This window comes from Diaporthe citri, assembly GCF_014595645.1.
Source record: "Diaporthe citri strain NFHF-8-4 chromosome Unknown scaffold_6, whole genome shotgun sequence".
Lineage (NCBI taxonomy): Eukaryota > Fungi > Ascomycota > Sordariomycetes > Diaporthales > Diaporthaceae > Diaporthe > Diaporthe citri.
The window spans coordinates 4,525,866-4,543,198 of NW_025064851.1; the positions used below are offsets into that span (position 1 = coordinate 4,525,866).

Consider the following 17,333-nt stretch of genomic DNA (forward strand, 5'->3'; position numbering starts at 1 on the left):
GGGGGTAACGTTTTGTTTTCCACACATAGCGGAGTTGGCAACCACTCCGCTACGATAAATAAACACTTGACATTCCGCTCGCTCCTACTGGATCGAGCAGCCCACTGGGCTGTGCAGTTACAGGCAACACATGCTTTGTAAGACACCGAGGTGCTTGAACGCTATTCTGTCGGTTGTGGGCTGTGAGAGTATTTCACGAAGGATCAACTCCAATCATGACAAATCTGTCCACGACTTCATTTTGAGGGCGATGAGATGATATCTTGCTACTTCTACAAACCTAGCATCTTCTAATGGAGTACTATTAGTAAGGTCACGGTGTAGGCGATAACTGTTGACGAGGAGGGACGTTACCTAATTATGGCTGCTCTCTTCTAGCACTGATTTTCTTGCAAAGACCAAGCCGCGTCCTATCAAAAGACATTTAATCACGGCGTAGTACAAGTATATGTTACACATATAAAATTATTACTGTGATTTCAACCCGGTGCTAGTCTCTGCGCTCTCATGGAGATGATTGGATTCAGGTTGGCCGTATAATGATTGGAGCCACTCAGGCTGCCACTTTGGAGCCACATGGACAAGGTTCCGCGAGAGCCACATGGTAGCCCACATGCAGACTAGTAATTAGAGAGCCACACGCAGTTAATCATAGAACCACACGGCTTGGAGCCACTAGGATCTCCACTTATACCTCAGCAGCCTCGCTCCGGGTATTCTAAGGTTTGAGCCAGAGGGTAGAAGGGTGTATATGTCACTATAGCATACGTTAAATATTGTCATTCTTCACCGTATATCATGTTACTCCTTCGACTCATCCTCGTTCTCTGCCCTTGAAAATTGGTCTTTTCGCCACCAAGCTCAGCAGTCGTTGGTACAGGCGCTCAAACTCCCTGGCCAAAGAGGAGCCACCATTCAACCTCAACGAGAGATTTCATCGATCATTTGGCAGCAGACATGACGAAACCTGCGCGGAATTCTGACGATTTATCCACGAAACCTGACTTCGACTGTCTCATCGTAGGAGCAGGCTTCGGCGGCATCTACCTGCTCTACCGCCTCCGAGAGCTCGGCTACAAGTGCAGAATCTTTGAGTCGGGATCCGATCTAGGCGGAGTGTGGAACCAAAGTCGCTACCCCGGTGCCCGTGTTTGATGACACTTCCGAGGACCGAGAGGCCTTTTTCGAGCATCGCTGGAAGCAAGGTGGGTTTGGCTTTTGGATCTCAAATTACCGCGACATCCTCTCCGACTTGAAGGCAAACCGTGAAGCGTATAACTTCTGGGCTCGGAAGACTCGTGCCAGAATCAGCGACCCAGCAAAGAGGGATATCATCGCCCCTCTTGAACCTCCCCATCCATTCGGAACAAAGCGACCCTCGCTGGAGCAGGACTACTTTGATGTTCTGGACAGATCCAACGTGATGGTGGTTAACATCAAAGAGGACCATATTGTTGAAGTCGCTCCACGAGGCATCCGAACTGCCAGCAGCGCTTTCTTTGCCCTCGATGCCATAGCTCTGGCTACGGGCTACGACGCCGTAACAGGTAGCTTGATCAACATGGGTCTCCGCAACGTCGACGGCGTGCCACTATCTGAGGAATGGAAGAAAGGAGCAAGCACATACCTCGGGCTATCGCGGAAGGGATACCCAAACATGTTTTTCACCTACTCTGTGCACGCCCCCACTGCCTTTTCAAACGGGCCCTCATGCATCGAAGCACAGGGAAACTGGATTGTCGATGTGATTCTCAAGATGGATGCGACTGGACTCCGGAAAATTGAGCCGACGGATGAAGCTGAGAAGAAATGGAAGGACAGGGTAAATACTCTGTCGGACCACACTCTCTTCCCGCTTGCGAATTCTTGGTATATGGGTGCGAATATCCCTGGAAAGCCTCGGGAGCAGCTGAACTACCTTGGAGGTCTCCATGTTTACGAGCAAGAGTGCAGAGAGACACTGAGGAATTGGGATGGCTTCATGACAGCCTAGATGCAAAAGTTGTTGTTAATTTGTTTTCAATCGAAGATCCCAGCAACAGTTTTTCTATCACTCGGACTGCTGCGAGAACGGACGCTTTCTAACGGCTCCCTTTCCGTCACGTTGATGGTCGGCGTAAATCGTTGCTCTCGATGCCACAGGAGATGAGATCGTGTCAATGAACAAATGGCAAGGCAAGTCGTCCCTGAAAAAGCCTTTGAGGCTGGTGCATACCCCCGATACCCAGTCAGATATAGAGACAGATCTCGGTGCCAAGGCCAAATTCGGCAACCGGGATTGTGTACTCGTGGGAGAACGAGGAAGATCTCGTGAAATAGGAGTTTTTTGACGAGTTCTGAAATATTTAACTCTTGTATGGAGATCCGTGTCTACTCTACAATGTCATCTTGGTCTAGGCAGAGCGCGTCCTGATCGAGATCTTGGACAAACCCGCAGTAGAAGCAGTCACCTCAAAGGCATATACCACCACTGGCTAGCCATGAAGCTTTGAAATAGTGAAGTTTGTGCGGCTGCTTAGCTCCGGAGTTGCAAGACTGCTTGTGACGCGTCTCATACACGCGCCGATCGGGGGTGGGCGCCATTTGTAGAGCTTGGCCATAAAATGGCCCAGGCGCCAGTGAACCAGTCGCCAAAAACTCGATTACATGACTTCTCGATTCAAATGCCTGATCAAATATTTGGTGCTACTAGTGGATGGGGCACTCGGCTGCCGGTCCGACAGTGAACAGGCGGGATGGGGCTGATGCAGCTTCGCTCGCAGTTTTGACCCAATTAGAGAAGCTCTTAAGTGCAATAGTCCTGAAACAAGATTGATGGAAACTTTTCGAGATCATTCCCTTTGTCGAGCGGGTGTTTTGTGTCTCCATGTGGCTCCATGTGGCTCCATGTGGCTCCATGTGGCTCCATGTGGCTCCATGTGGCTCCGTCATCATCACCATCTCCGATGTGCCAGTGGCTCGACGTGTCGTACTGGCAATTCCATCAAACTTGGATGGGCTAGCCACATAGTGCCTCAACTACCAGTGGCTTCCAACCAGTATCCTAAATGGACTGCTACGGGTGTCACGGTCAATCTCTCATTTAAAGTCGCAGGATAAATGAGAAAACCGACCTACACAACCAACCTACCTAGGCATTCCCAGACCGCCAGTTTTCAACAACAACAGGAGTCTATTGAATATAAGCATTGATCAACACTATCTTTACTTCGCCAAAGTGGTTAAAATAAATACATTTAGCGACTTTGCCGCCGTGTCGCGTCCGTTCAGAGCCGACGTCGAAATCGAGGATGTTGAGGTCGAAGGAGAGATCCCAAAGGAGCTTGACGGTACCTTATATAGGGCTTGTCGAGTGGACCATTCCCCAAAAGCATCCAGTCCTGACTGTTCTGTTTGGGTGATGCAGGACCCGTACTATGACAGATCGTACTATCTCAACGGAGCTAAATCTATACCTTTCGACGGAGACGGCAGCATCAGCGCCTTCAGGGTAAAGGGCGGAAAGGCTTCTTTTCAGCAGAGATATGTCATGACGGAGCGCCTCTTCGCTGAGAGAAAGGCCGGCAGGTCTCTCTTCGGAAACAGCAAAAACCCCTTTTCCCACCATCCATGTGTCCGCGCCGTTATAGACTCTGCGGCAAACGTTAATGTGCTCGTCCATGCCAACAAGCTGCTGGCTGTGGGAGAGAACGGACCAGCCTATGAGTTGGATCCCAGTGAGCCCCCAAGATCTATCTGTACGGGTCGAGCTGCTAAGTCTTCCAACCTCAGAGAGCCTACGCACTATCGGGCAGGACCCATTTCCCGGTCACCTTGACCCCACGAAGCCATTCACTGGGCACCCACATGTGAGCATGCCCGGGTGTAGATGATGCCGGGGGATTTGTGACACTGACTCCTCTTATAGGTTGATCCTGAGACAGGTGATTTGATTTCTTTTGGCTACGAGATGGAGGGACTAGACAGTCCACAAGTGAGGCAAAAGCGTTCACAAGACGTGCAGTTTACCAGACTGACGTTATATCTAGATCGCCATCTACACTATCAACAAGCACGGAGAGGTCACGTATCGACGTGATATTGAGTTTTACCCTACCGGTGGAATGTTTCACGACTGCGCAATGGTAAGACCCCCTCCCCTCCGGCAATACCACGAAGCTCGCACTGATATGCCTCCTCAGACCCACAACTACATCGGTCATAATGCGGATGCCCTACATGGTTGACCTGAAAGACATTGAGAAACCAGGAAACCATCAATGGTGAGGCTTCAGTTTGTTGTTGTGTAGATGGCAAAGCTCATGCAAAGAGCACAGGTACTACGACGAGAACTGTCCGGCCTACTTTGGGCTCATTCCACGAGACATCAGAAAGCCGGTCCGATGGTACAAGTACAAGAACTCGATGCCTATTCATACGAGAGCTTCATGGGAGGAGAACGGAAAAGTGTAGGGAGGCTGAAGCCCTCTGCAACAGAGTCAGATGTTTGCTAACAGATGCTCAGATATTTCGATACGACACTTGCCTCGCACAATGGCATGAGCTTTTTACGTAGGCCTCACCTTTTTTTGATCAGATGCCATAGCTCACGACATGAATAGCTTGTCGCCAGGGCCCGAACCCGGAGCCGAAAGATGTGTCAGTCAATTACGTGAAATTCTGCATCGACCCCAATAGCACATCGGACGAGTTGCCCGAGCCAGGTAGGACTCTTGAGCCCTGGAATACGGAAGATCCAATAGCTCAAACATCATCTAGAGATCGTCCTTCGTGGTCCGTGTGAGTTCCCACGTATCGACGAGAGGTTTCTGATGAGCAAGAGTACATGAAAAGCAGCATGAATCTAATTTAGGGGCTGGATGACTGACGAATTCCAACACACTAGCTCGCATCACCTGGCTCGATTGTTTTGATCCAAATTCAGACTCGAACAAGAATGTTTTTCAGGGCTTGAATGCACTGGCTCGTGTCGACTATCAGACGGGAGAGGTGGAATATTTCTCTCCGGGCCCTAACTGCCTGTTACAGGCCTTCGCTCTGCGGTCCCTGACAATTGGGTTGACTCTACTCGGATCGATAAGGTTGAAGAATACAAGGTCCAAGATGTCCCTGAACTCTACCCTCATGTTCCCATTGTAAAGCTAGATACCGCGGATGAGGGGAATGTCGGGCTCTAGCGTGTATAAACTGTCAAATACGTCGTGGTTTCTGAACGAGGCCCAGGACTTTTCGCACTTGGTTGTATGATGGTCGAGAATGCCGCTTCTTATTCATCACAATTTGTTTCAAACCAAAAGTAGACTGAAACAGCTGCACAGTTGTGACCTTGTTCATTGCGTGGTCACCCTGGTGGCACTACAACGTAAGGTATCGTTTTACTGCATATTGGTTTCTTTCTTCCTGTGCGCTTAATTAAAAGAGGCTAATACTTTGGCTGTCTATATAGTAGCTATCGTAAATTGAAATCCAAGTCATACTGGCCACTGGGAAAGTGAGCTCGCTAACACCAGACAAAGCTGCTTTCCATCGGTTTCTTCAAGCCTCTTATAATATTTCGGTGAGGCGTGTACGGCACAAGAAGCCAGTCACAATGTAGAGCAAATGAACTGAAGCAAATCTCGTGACTCGTCAGACCAGACGGAGGCAGTTGACATGATCTTTTTGGTCACCAATCGATTGCCTGTACCTCAACAAATGCAGGATAAATTGATGGAGTCATGAGTGGTGGGATGCCTGTCACCGACATGTCGAACGATCCGCTCAAAAAGAAAAAGAAATAGACAATGTTACACTGCTATATCGAATGAGCCTGTCAAGACTGATCTCGACAACGCAAATGCACTACTCTAGAGACAAAAATAAGTTGGAATGACCATCAATTGTTCCGGGATGGCCTCTACCCTAAGAGCCAATTCAGATCGCCGAAGCGATCCAGAATTATTCAATGCGTGTCCAGCATTTTAAACACAGAGTAGGTGGCCAGCAGAAATACATCACGATATATTTGATGACACTGCACTGTTGATGTATTGACTTGTTGATACCGGGCAGGTGGCTCAAGCTTGAGCCACGCTATTATTAGCCTTGGTTGGGTAAAGTCTATCTACTGCATCCATGGCACAAACATAATAAGTGCATTGAGTTTTGTCTTCGGAGTGTGGTGATGTCCGCTTCAGGGGACATGCTCTGATAAAGTTTAGCGAATTCCGCATTTGTGAAACAATGAAACAAGTGCAATCCTTGGCGACTACCAAGACTGACCAGTCGGGAAAATCGGCAAGCTGCGGAGGTAACTGTACCGAGATGATGCAACTGACTCTATCACCTCTTAATATAATTGGCAGAGCTGTTAGCTAGGCGCAAGCTTGCTACTCGTGGATGAACTCCACGCGAGGGAGTACATAAAGTCTTGGGCTTTGCAAGATGGATTTCATAGTGTTTTTAGGCGGTATCCTGCATTTATTGGAAGTCATAATTGACTACTCCTAACTACCTCTTTCTTTCTTTTTGCCCTGCAGGGCTGCCTTTTTTGGTACCACAGTCTTTACTTCTTCACCATATTTTGGAGCTCATCGCAACAATGGCCTTGCGTTCTTTTTCGCTGTTGGCCATGTCAGTGGCCTCTGGACAAGCAGCGCTAGATTGGCAGAATGTCCGCACTGGCGCCTCCGGGGGCTTCACAACTGGGATTGTCTTCCATCCAAACTCAGAAGGAATCGCATATGCGAGGACAGATATTGGAGGCCTGTATAGATTGAATGGGACTGATGATTCCTGGATTCCTGTTACAGACAGCCTCGCCACTGACGAGGGATGGTAAGAGTCTTGAAGATGCAGCCTGAGGAAGCGATATGGTAATGATGACTGACAACTAGTTAAAACACCAGGCACAACTGGGGTATTGATGCTGTTGCAGTAGACCCTCAGAACGATAACATGGTGTATGCCGCTGTAGGCGGTTACACTGTCGACACAGTGTTAGTCCACTTTCATTGGTGGTTAGCTAGCGGAGGCTACGGTTTACAGGAAGCTGATATCAGTCGCCAGATACAGCACAGACACCAACGGAGCGATCGTCCGAAGCTCAGATCGGGGTGCCACCTGGAACTCTACCCAGCTTCCCTTCAGGGTTGGAGGCAACATGCCAGGTCGCGGTATGGGCGAACGTCTCGCTGTGGACCCGGCCAACTCGGACATCATCTACCTCGGAGCTCGAAGCGGAAAAGGTCTGTGGAGGTCTACGGATGCAGGCGCCACTTTCAACAACGTCACTTCCTTCACGGCAGTTGGGAATGCTGCGCAGAACAAAAGTGACATAACTGGGGTGGGAACCGACCTCCAGGGACTGACTTTTGTCACGTTCGATGAGACATCCGGGACTACAGACGCCGGTGCCACAAAACGTATCTTTGTTGGATCGGCCAACGACGGAGATGTCGAGACTGTATGGGTCTCCAATGACGCCGGTGAGAACTGGGAGCCGGTAAAGTGAGTACGCCCGAGCAGTCCCTGACCGGCCGATTCACATCGCCATGCCTCAACCTGGGCGCAGTCTTCAAGGTAGAGAAAGAACATGATTGAACACCTGCTAACAGCTGACATAACAGGGGCCAACCAGGCGATTACTTCCCGCACAAGGCCAAACTGCAGCCAGAGGAAAAGGCGCTTTATCTCACTTACAGTAATGGGCTCGGACCCTTCGACGGTACCAAAGGATCCGTCTGGAGATACGACCTGAGAAACTCAACTTGGAAAGACATTACTCCGGTGCCAAATGCCACCCTAGCCCACGGCTTTGGTGGTTTGGGTCTTGACATGCAGCAGCCCGGGACGCTCGTAGTAGCGGCACTGAACCTTTGGTGGCCTGACGCCCAACTGTTCAGATCAACCGACTCGGGAGCCACCTGGTCAACGATCTGGGATTGGGCAGACCAATCCGCGGGAACGATGGCGCGCCACCATACAACCATTGCTCCTTCAGCACCGTGGCTCGAAACAGGATTCGTCAATGTTCCGGGTGAAGCACGTGGGGTGGATGATTGAAGCACTGGAGATCGATCCTCTCAACAGTGATCATTGGATGTATGGAACGGGCATGAGTGTTTGGGGAGGTCGGGACTTGACCAAATGGGACAAGAGCCCTCGCGAAAACGTCACAATCCAGAACATGGCTTACGGCATGGAGGAGACCGCCGTGTTGGACCTCGCTTCCGCTCCTTCAGGAACCGAGCTCTTGGTCGCAGTCGGCGATATCGACGGGTTCACATACAGGAACAGCAGCGACCTCGACACACCGCCCTCCACCCCGTGGACGAATCCTCAAATTTCTACGACAGTTGGAGTCGGTAAGTGAACCGCAACCACAGTCTAAGAGCGAGCGAACGAGATAATGCTGACTGTGGCTTTGAAGACTTCGCCGGGAACGGCGTCGAACACGTCGTGCGTGTAGGGAACAGCTCCGACGGCTCACAAAGCCAGATTATCACCAGCGCCGACGGCGGTGCCACGTGGAAAGCCCACCTGGGGACCGATAATTCGACCTATGGTGGTAATGCGGCTTTCTCGGCTGATGGAGACACGATCCTGTGGTCCTCATGGAACAGGGAGGTCTACCTTTCCAGGAACGGCAGCGACTTCACTCCCGTCTCGAGTCTTGCCCCGGGCGCGGTCATCGCTGCTGACAAGCGCAATGGCTCCGTCTTCTATGGCGCCTCCAAGGGTGTGTTCCATGTGTCGACCGACACGGGGGCTACATTCGCACAAGCCGGTGAGCTGGGCAACGCTACAGTGGTGGTTGACATCGCCGCGCACCCGGTCACCGAGGGCGAGGTCTACGTTTCGACCAACGGGGGAATATTCAAGAGCACGGACAACGGCTCCACCTTCACGCTGATAACGGCGGGCGCGCTCACCAACACACAGCTGATAGCCCTGGGACTGGGCCCGGATGCTACCTCCTGGGCTATATATGCATTTGGAAAGGGGCCAGCGGGCACGAGGCTCTATGCCAGTGTCGATGGCGGCGCTTCGTGGCAAGACATTCAGGGCGATGCGCAGGGCTTCGGTGCAGTAAACTCAGAAAAGGGCAAACTCGCCGGCAGCGGAAATGTGCCTGGTCGGGTTTACGTTGGCACGAATGGCAGAGGCACATTCTACGGGACCATGGCCCAAGATAGTTAGATCTTGACATGCCAATAGAGATATCCTCACGTCGATACTGGACATATACACAACTGAAACGAGCAAAAGTAAATCCTATTGGGTCATCTTTACTTCTGTTTTTGGTGCCATAGACTGGAATCTCCGGTCCGGACCATTCTGCAGGATGAGCTCACGTGCAGTAGAATTTGCAGCACCATTCGCCCAAGTCACGGACTTATAGCAGGAAAAGTTGGTACCCATCCTATGGAGACATACCGTTCCAAAGCATCTCGTTTATGTCCAGGTCTACCCTTTGATGCGCAACGGGAAATTCCAAAACTGAATGAAGGTGGCATTATCAGAAGAGAACACAATGCCTATTGTTCACACAATGCCTTGTCGAGCCAATCAGAGCATCCGCCAGTGTATTTGGATATTTGTTCTAGAATTTCTACAGCTAAAACTTCGAAGCTCTGCACACATGAGCTCGATCCGACACCACCTGAGAACCGCCTCGTATACCACAAGGAACCAACTGAAGCTTTTCGAGTGTTACCCAACATGATGTACAAGTCCAGTTTCGGCGTTGAGTTGGAGTTTCTCGTGGCCGTTGGACTAGAGACGGAGCAATACTCCACGCAAGAAGGATATGAGACTGGCCACCGACGAGGTCAGCCGGTATTCATCCCCGAGTCTCAATGTGCCTACGATGGTGTTGATCTTTGCTGCTACAAAACGATTCAGAGCACAATCGAACAGCACCTTGGTATTGTTAATCCAGCGACCAGAGTCCTACCACCAGGTCAGCCGGTCACGGATGATTACGAGAGCCTCGAAGGCTACTCAAAATGGACTGTGAAGCCGGACTACTCAATAATGCTACCAGAAAATCATGGTATTCTGGGCAAGTTTCGTGGATACCACTGGGTTTGCGTCGAAGTCACTTCACCAGCCCTTTGGGCTGCCCCGGAGAGTTTCAAAGAAGTCAAAAAGGTTTGTGAGCTTCTGAGGACGAACTTCCTCACTCTGATTACAGACTCCTGTGGGCTGCACATACATTGGGGCCGTGGAAGCGGCTGGGTTCCCGTCCATCACCTGAGACAAGCTGCTGCTCTGCTCTTGGCTTGTGATCCCTTGCTGGCCCAACTACACCCCGAGAGCCGCAAGGACAACTACCATTGCCTTAGTAATCGTTACTTTTCCGAAGTGGCCCAGAGAACCTTGACCGCCGAACAAGTCAATGAGTCCCTTGATGAAGAAGCCCTGGAGCCCCTCGCGTTCGGCCAGCGCGGCGGCAGAGGGACGGAATACGCGGGTAGCTCCCGCGTATTTTCACGTCGCATTGCCGCCGGTTGTCTAGAATGGTACCCCTTTAAACCCCACCAAGTTCCAGTGAGCGTGGAAAAGTTTCACACGAGCCTCCGCGCACCCCAGAGTACCCCCAATACTGCTCGGCAGCTACCCATCTGTTCGCTACCGGAAGCGGTGGGTAGGTTGATGAACAGCTCCTCGAAGATAAGCGCAAGAAAGCTTGCGTTCAATTTCAGGAACTATATACCGGGATTCTACGGCGAGTCGGACGTTAAGAGGACAATAGAGTTCCGCCAGTGCGCTGGAACTTTGGATGGAGAAGAAGTGGCCGCTTTCGCTAAGTTATTCATTGGACTGTGCGAATTCTCCGAAAAGACGACAATCAATGACTTGTGGCATTTGATTTTGAAATGTGCTGAAGCTGAGGTAGCGGCGGCGGAGTGGCCTGATGTGACAGGAGACGATGTGTTTGACATCTTGATCGAAGCTGGGCTCGCCCAAGAGGCTGAAGCTTTGCAAACAGTCACTTTGAAAAGACAAAGTAAGAGCAAAGTCTCAAGGGACGAGTTGGCACAATTTTAATTGGAGCGTGTGGCAGGGAAAACGGTGTAGCTTCAGCGTCTGCCCGGTCGTGGGATTGTAAACAGGCAATAATGCCGCGGGAGCGGTTACGGCGCATTGGATTGAATTAGCAAGGGCTTCAAGAATTTATTAGTGTAGATGCGATGTGTGGTCTCCTCAGCGCTAAATTACTCAGCAATCTGCTCACACATCCAGATTTTGTTCTTGTGTTTATCCAGGCGGAGGAGGACTCAATCGCAGTAGTAATATCAGGTCTGAAACCTGTGCACGGTATCGAACTTATGATACCGATAGATGTCTCTTGGTGAATACCTCTGGTGACGTTCAAGCACGTCTGTGTAGCTGGCTTGATACCTCGCTCGCCTGGCGGAGTTCGAGTGCCACAAGTACAAAATGTGAAATGGTAGAGTTCATACCAAAAGGAAGGGGACCCAGGTGTTGAAGGAGATGGGATCGACAAGATTAACGAGTGCACCAAGGATACGAGCCGAGTAACACTGCAGGGAGCACAACAGCGACGGAGAGCAGAAGACGGAGAACTGCCGTTTCTTTCCAGAACAAACCTGCCCGGCGCTCGCGTCTTTTTCGGTGGTCAGTTCCCTGAATAATGGGAGCGCAGCAGACACCGCCCCTCGTGATGCAACGACCGAATGCGGCTCCCGGCAGAGGCCGCAGCCGTTGGCCGTCCAGTCGGGATTCTCTTGGGGCTGCTGGGCTGAGCATAATTAAAGTAGCACCAGTGGCGCCGGCGGCTGCCGGAGGGTAGATCCCAGCCTGTCGAGCTCGTGAGGCCAAGGCGATTGGCAACGCCAAGCCACAAGGAGTCAGGGGTTCAGGAGCCGAGTTCATGCGGCCGATGCTATGACGGACAAATCACACCCTGAAGCTTTCCATTATCAGCCCAGCAGTTTGGGTAATGCATGCCTGCCAACGTGTGCTTATGTAGAGTCCGTTGGCTTAGACAGACCTAGGCCCCTGTACTGTGCCGCGCTGGTGGGTTTTTGTAGAGTCTCGAACATATTGGCAAAGTGGATGCTGCTGAGAAGTGGGAGAGCCTAGCTTGCCTTCAACTGGCGAGACCTTGTGTGTGATTGGGTCTCTCTTTGCAAGGAAAAGAGAAAGAAGGACCCAACACCCATGTGCTTAGTTGTACAACGGGTATAGATGTTGGGAACCTGTATTACCTCGCCTTGATAGTCGGTTGTCCACCGAATCAGTAGAATAGCCCGGCCTGCCACCTCCAACTGCCGGAGCATGTCGGCAATGCTCCTCGGGCTCCCTCTCAGAGAGTTTGTTATATTGACTACATTTGCGCGCCCTGTCACACATCGGACGAACGCCTGACCTGCCCAATAGTGATCAACCCGGCATGCGTTGACCGCCTGTGCTAACCCGGAAACATGCCATGACCGGACTCCATATTACACAAAACCGTCATTCGTGCACCTGAGATCCAGTTCATAGACTGCGTACTTGTACAACTCACCTCGTCCCCTGACACAACTTTACTGAGAAACCCCGGCAGCGCACGCAGAGCTGCCCATAGCAAGTAGCTATCTTGCTCGGGCAACCTTTCTTGCCATCCTTCTCATCCACTCTTTTCAATCCAAACGAAGATATCCTCCGTGAAGAGCCATGCGGATGTTTACTCTTCTGCCATGGGCCAGAGTCCTAGTGACGGTCAACTTTCTACCGTCGGCCTTGGCCTCCCTCAAGGACTGCCTCAACGATGTTTGCGCAGGCAACTCAGACTGCGTTAGGTTTGCCGATGAAGGCCTCGACATCCTGAACACCTACCAGCTCAGCTGGGTCAAGCCGTACAATCTTGCGGTGGACGTCAACCCTGAGGTAGTTATCCGGCCAAACTCTGCCAAAGAAGTTGCAGCGACCGTACAATGCGCCGCGGAAAACGGCTACAAAGTTCAAGCCAAGTCTGGCGGACATTCCTACGCGAACTTTGGGCTCGGAGACGGAGCTGTCGCTATCGACCTAGTGAACATCAACCAGTACAGCATCGACAACGGCACTGGATATGCGACCATCGGAGCCGGATTGAGACTCGGTGATATCGATGACAATTTGCACGAGACCGGCCGCGCTTTCGCTCATGGGGTCTGTCCATCCGTGGGCATTGGTGGCCATGCGACTATCGTGAGTCATTTCTTCCCCCCTGATGAGAGATTGGATGAGTGACTGACGAGAGAGCTCCGTAGGGTGGCCTTGGTCCCATGTCCAGGATGTGGGGATCGGCTCTTGATCATATTGTCGAGTTAGAGGTAGTGACAGCTAATGGAACCATTGTTCGTGCGAATGGCCAGGAGAACAGTGACCTTTTCTATGTAAGACTCAGCAGCAGCTCTTCAACTTTCGCATCTCTACTGACAATTCGCGCAGGGTCTTCGAGGAGCCGGCGCTAGCTTTGGTGTTATTACGGAATTCGTGATGCGGACACACCCGGAGCCCGGCAATGTCGTCCAATACACTTTCGACATCACCATCGGAGATGACCCAGCACGACTCACAGATGTCTACATGCAGTGGCAGGACGTCGTGTCTGACCCGACCCTGGATCGACGCTTTGGCACCGAGCTGATAATGTGGCTCGGGGGAATCATCATCACAGGGACATTCTATGGGACCGAGGACGAGTTCGCTGCGACTGGCATCCATCAGCGCCTACCAGGCAATGGCACCATTGCCGTGACCGACTGGCTCGGCTCCCTGGCTGCGTGGGCGGAGAAAGAAGCACTTTATTTGGCTACTGTGTCTTCCAACTTCTACGCCAAGAGCCTCGGCTTCCGACAGGAGGATGTCCTCAGCAAAGAGAACGCCACCGGCCTGTTCGAGTATGCACAGGGTGTGGATAAAGGGACTCTTCTGTGGTTCATCATCTTCGACGCCACGGGCGGTGCTGTTGCTGATGTCCCCCTGAACGCCACGGCATACGCCCACCGCGACAAGTACATGTTCTACCAGTCCTACGCAGTCGACCTGCTCAGCTTGTCGAACACGACTTGGACCTTCCTTAGTGACTTCCACGAGGAGTTGGTCGGGAAGCTGCCAGAGAATACTATGACTAGGGGCACGTACCCTGGGTACGTAGACCTCAACATATCTGGAATACCTCAAGAGCAATATTGGGAAGGAAACCTGCCGATACTGGAGGGCATCAAATCGAAGTGGGATCCAAACGATGTCTTTCACAATCCTCAGAGCGTTCGGCCGGCTGGAGCTTGAGAGGAATATGCGCGGGACTTGGAGTTTGAAGAATTGCCGTTCGTATGACGCTTCAAGTTGTTTTTTAGATACCCTGAGGAGAAATTGATTTACTGCTTATTGCATCCAAGCGTAGCCATTGGAAATCGTCTCTGAAATGCTCACACCCTGCTCTGAACGTAGTCCGTCCAGCCACTCCCTCACATTGTCTGATTGCTCAACTGGTCCGACCAAGAACAGGTGAGCAGTGTGCGCTGAGTACTTTCATGTGCCCAGTTTTATCTCCTTGTACCTAGTTTCAAAGATATCCACCGGAAGAGCAATTGAACTAGGTAGGGGTGTTTCCGAACCATTATAGTTGGACCATCAATATCGACTCCATGTCAACATTGCCGTAAAGCTGTGCGCATTCATAGCGACTAAGGCGGCCTTGTATTATGACCCACTTCACCCAAATGAACAGATTAAACAGGGAAATATGCGAATGGAGTTCAGGACCTGTAGCTATTCATGCTGACTTTTTCAAGAAGTCACCTGCAACCATATGGACGCCATATAGATTCGCTCCCTAACCATAATTCCAATTAAATGTAATCAAGATAAGCATCGTCCCCATGCACGCGCTTCTGCTTCTCCTCTCCCTTTCCAAATTCTTTCCCCATACCCATGAAGCCATTGTTCCCCTTATCCTCGACAGGCAGACCCATCCTACCCTTGGCCTTGTCCAGATACTTGCGCTGCACGCTCGGCCTCACGCCGACCATCAGGAGGCTGCCCGCTATGGCCAGCTTGGTCGCCGGCTCCAGCCCGAAGTACCCAACCTTCTTCATGCCCTCGTGCGCGCTCAGCGCCACGCTGCCCGTCCGGCTTAGCGCCGAAGACATCGAACCGCTCGATGAGTGGTGCGTCATCGGCCGGAGCGGGAGTGAGCGTGACGATGACAGCGGCGGGTTATGTATCCCGTCGGTGGCATCATGAGCGGCGGTATCGTGACCTGCGGGTGCGCCGCGAGAGGACTCCCCTTGTTGCTGCCGCGCGTGCAAGTCATGGTCTTGTGGCGAATGTGGCTCGTTGGTGTTGTGGGTGATTTTGTACGCCGGAGCGGAGGCTGCGTCCACCGCACTGTACGCAGGCAGCAGAGAGCTGTTGGACGCTGGACGCCGCAGCTGGCGGTTAGGATGGGTGTGAGTTTCGAGGGACTTGGCTTTTAGGTTGTCATGTTGCTGCACGAGACGCTGATCCCCGTCCAGACTCGATACTTGAAGGCGTGTCGACGAGGCGCTGGTGCGCAAGGTCGCCTGTGATGCGGGTTTCCGCAGCGTTGTGATCGAGGCTGTGCTCAACTTGTCTTCGCCCTCTACAAATGAATACTGGCTATACCGCACACTGCTACCCCGCTGACTGGACCGGCGGGTGAAGCGCGTGCTGTGACGTCTGACGAGGCTGTCCAGGTCGGAGGGCAGCTTGAATGTCCTGCTCATGCGCCTTGCCTCAGGTGTGGAGGCGGCAGCTCCGGCTTCTTTCTCGACTGAATTGATCCAGGTCTCAGGGTTGTCCATCTCCACGACAGCGCACTCTAGGTCGGCCTCGAGCTCGTTCAGGGTTGTCTCGTCGATGGCTTCGAGCAAGCTGGACATGATGGTGTCAGCATCGCCTGGAAGCTCGGAGGATCCAGTGCTCGTATGGAAGGTGGACGACCCGGGGCTGCTGGCGTCTTCAAGCTCTGAGACGAAGGACTGAGGTGGCGAGGGCCAATGGCTTGCCGAACTGGGCGGCGAGAGGGGGCTGACAATACACGAGTCCAATTTCGAGGGAGCTGTCCGAGGCGTGGAATCGAGCTCAACCGGCTCGCGTGAGGTCGCCGGAGATGGGCTGGTGTCTGGGACGAAGGCCTTCTCTTGGATGGATGAGAGTGGGGCGGAAGACGAATGTGATTCATAGTTCTGGCTGGTCCCGGACCGGAAGGGCGCGCGAGGGCCTCCCTCCCTTGATGTTTGTTTTGACAGAGTTCCTCGTGATTGGACCGCAACAGAGGTAAGATACTCCTTTAACAAAGGGTATTTCTCAGCCTTCAGGCGCGCCGCCGACGCAATGAGTCCGTTTGCTGTGGCCCCTAGCGAGGTAGGCATGCTCTTTGTGTGGTTCAGCAGCACCTGTCCAATACTCGGGTTCATCGGAACCACCTGCGATACAGGCGCGGTATTAGCGCGCACAAGCTGGGCGCCTGCTTTTTCAATCTCCTTGTCATGTTCCCTCTGCGAATGCTTGTCTTCGGCAGCCGTGACACCAGCATCAATAGCAGCATGGGAGACGATCTTGGTCATGGTGTCGACGCCGAGAAGCTCCGCGCCCAGGGACCCGACGCCCATTGTCGCTCCCCCCCCCCCCCCAGCACTGCGCTGAAGCCCATGGGGCCGTAGATGTCCTTGTTGCGCGTCTCCGGCTCAATGCCCCTGATGCTCATGTGGTGCTCGATGATCTGGCGCTTCTTCCGCGCGTTGTGGATAAGCGGACCAGCGATCATGGCCCCTATCATCGAGACGCCTCCCGTGGGTCCTGCGGCCAGTGTCGCCACGGCTGTGCTTGTCGATGCTGCGGACAACGCGCGGGTGTAGTGCTGCCATTTCAGCTGAAGTTGTTCTCCATCCAGCTCGCCACAGAGGTCATCGAATTCGTCGAACTTAAAACCACGCGCCGCTCGCATCGTGACCTGCTCGGGTGCTTATTTGGGGCCTGCGGCGTTGCGAAAGCGATGATGCTGACACGAAACCGAGGCTCAGGAACAACATACAGGCCAGTGGCGACGGTGGCGTTTTTGGTGTATAGAAGGCACCATTTTCTTTTGCAAGCATGTTGATTGACATTGTATCGAAGCGTTGTGGGTGGTTGCGGGCAGGCCGGAATGCAAATGCTCGTATTGTTCAATGTTGCAAAATACGAGACCGAACGAGCAGCAGCATGAAGACCACTTTTACGAATGCGAACCCGAGGGTTTGCGCTGTCAGACGTCGATTTGCACTGAAATAAGGTTATGGAACTTAGGTACCGCAAAACGAGTCAGGAGGGAGGAAACTACAGCAGTG

The 17,333-nt window shown here is 52.3% G+C and overlaps 6 protein-coding genes across 6 annotated transcripts; 5 read left to right on the forward strand and 1 right to left on the reverse strand.

Moving 5' to 3' along the window:
* Positions 1-957: 957 nt before the first annotated feature.
* On the forward strand, positions 958-1,993 carry INS49_013178 (uncharacterized protein; the record flags this gene model as incomplete). The annotated part of the gene is made up of 2 exons (XM_043173878.1): positions 958-1,116; positions 1,178-1,993. The coding sequence occupies 2 exons, from the start codon at positions 958-960 to the stop codon at positions 1,991-1,993; spliced, it is 975 nt and encodes a 324-aa protein (XP_043023175.1).
* A 1,407-nt stretch (positions 1,994-3,400) lies between these two features.
* On the forward strand, positions 3,401-5,139 carry INS49_013179 (uncharacterized protein; the record flags this gene model as incomplete). Its single annotated transcript, XM_043173879.1, has 10 exons — positions 3,401-3,716; positions 3,772-3,848; positions 3,908-3,973; positions 4,029-4,105; positions 4,182-4,262; positions 4,317-4,448; positions 4,505-4,551; positions 4,602-4,703; positions 4,759-4,821; positions 4,886-5,139. The coding sequence occupies 10 exons, from the start codon at positions 3,401-3,403 to the stop codon at positions 5,137-5,139; spliced, it is 1,215 nt and encodes a 404-aa protein (XP_043023176.1).
* A 2,017-nt stretch (positions 5,140-7,156) lies between these two features.
* Positions 7,157-9,180, forward strand: INS49_013180 (uncharacterized protein; the record flags this gene model as incomplete). The annotated part of the gene is made up of 4 exons (XM_043173880.1): positions 7,157-7,488; positions 7,608-7,839; positions 8,000-8,345; positions 8,411-9,180. The coding sequence occupies 4 exons, from the start codon at positions 7,157-7,159 to the stop codon at positions 9,178-9,180; spliced, it is 1,680 nt and encodes a 559-aa protein (XP_043023177.1).
* Positions 9,181-9,702: 522 nt separating this feature from the next.
* On the forward strand, positions 9,703-11,034 carry INS49_013181 (uncharacterized protein; the record flags this gene model as incomplete). The annotated part of the gene is made up of 1 exon (XM_043173881.1): positions 9,703-11,034. One exon carries the CDS (start codon positions 9,703-9,705, stop codon positions 11,032-11,034), a length of 1,332 nt encoding a protein of 443 aa, XP_043023178.1.
* A 1,635-nt stretch (positions 11,035-12,669) lies between these two features.
* Positions 12,670-14,271, forward strand: INS49_013182 (uncharacterized protein; the record flags this gene model as incomplete). Its single annotated transcript, XM_043173882.1, has 3 exons — positions 12,670-13,185; positions 13,248-13,373; positions 13,429-14,271. 3 exons carry the CDS (start codon positions 12,670-12,672, stop codon positions 14,269-14,271), a joined length of 1,485 nt encoding a protein of 494 aa, XP_043023179.1.
* A 563-nt stretch (positions 14,272-14,834) lies between these two features.
* On the reverse strand, positions 14,835-16,954 carry INS49_013183 (uncharacterized protein; the record flags this gene model as incomplete). Its single annotated transcript, XM_043173883.1, has 2 exons — positions 14,835-16,565; positions 16,646-16,954. The coding sequence occupies 2 exons, from the start codon at positions 16,952-16,954 to the stop codon at positions 14,835-14,837; spliced, it is 2,040 nt and encodes a 679-aa protein (XP_043023180.1).
* Positions 16,955-17,333: the final 379 nt, after the last annotated feature.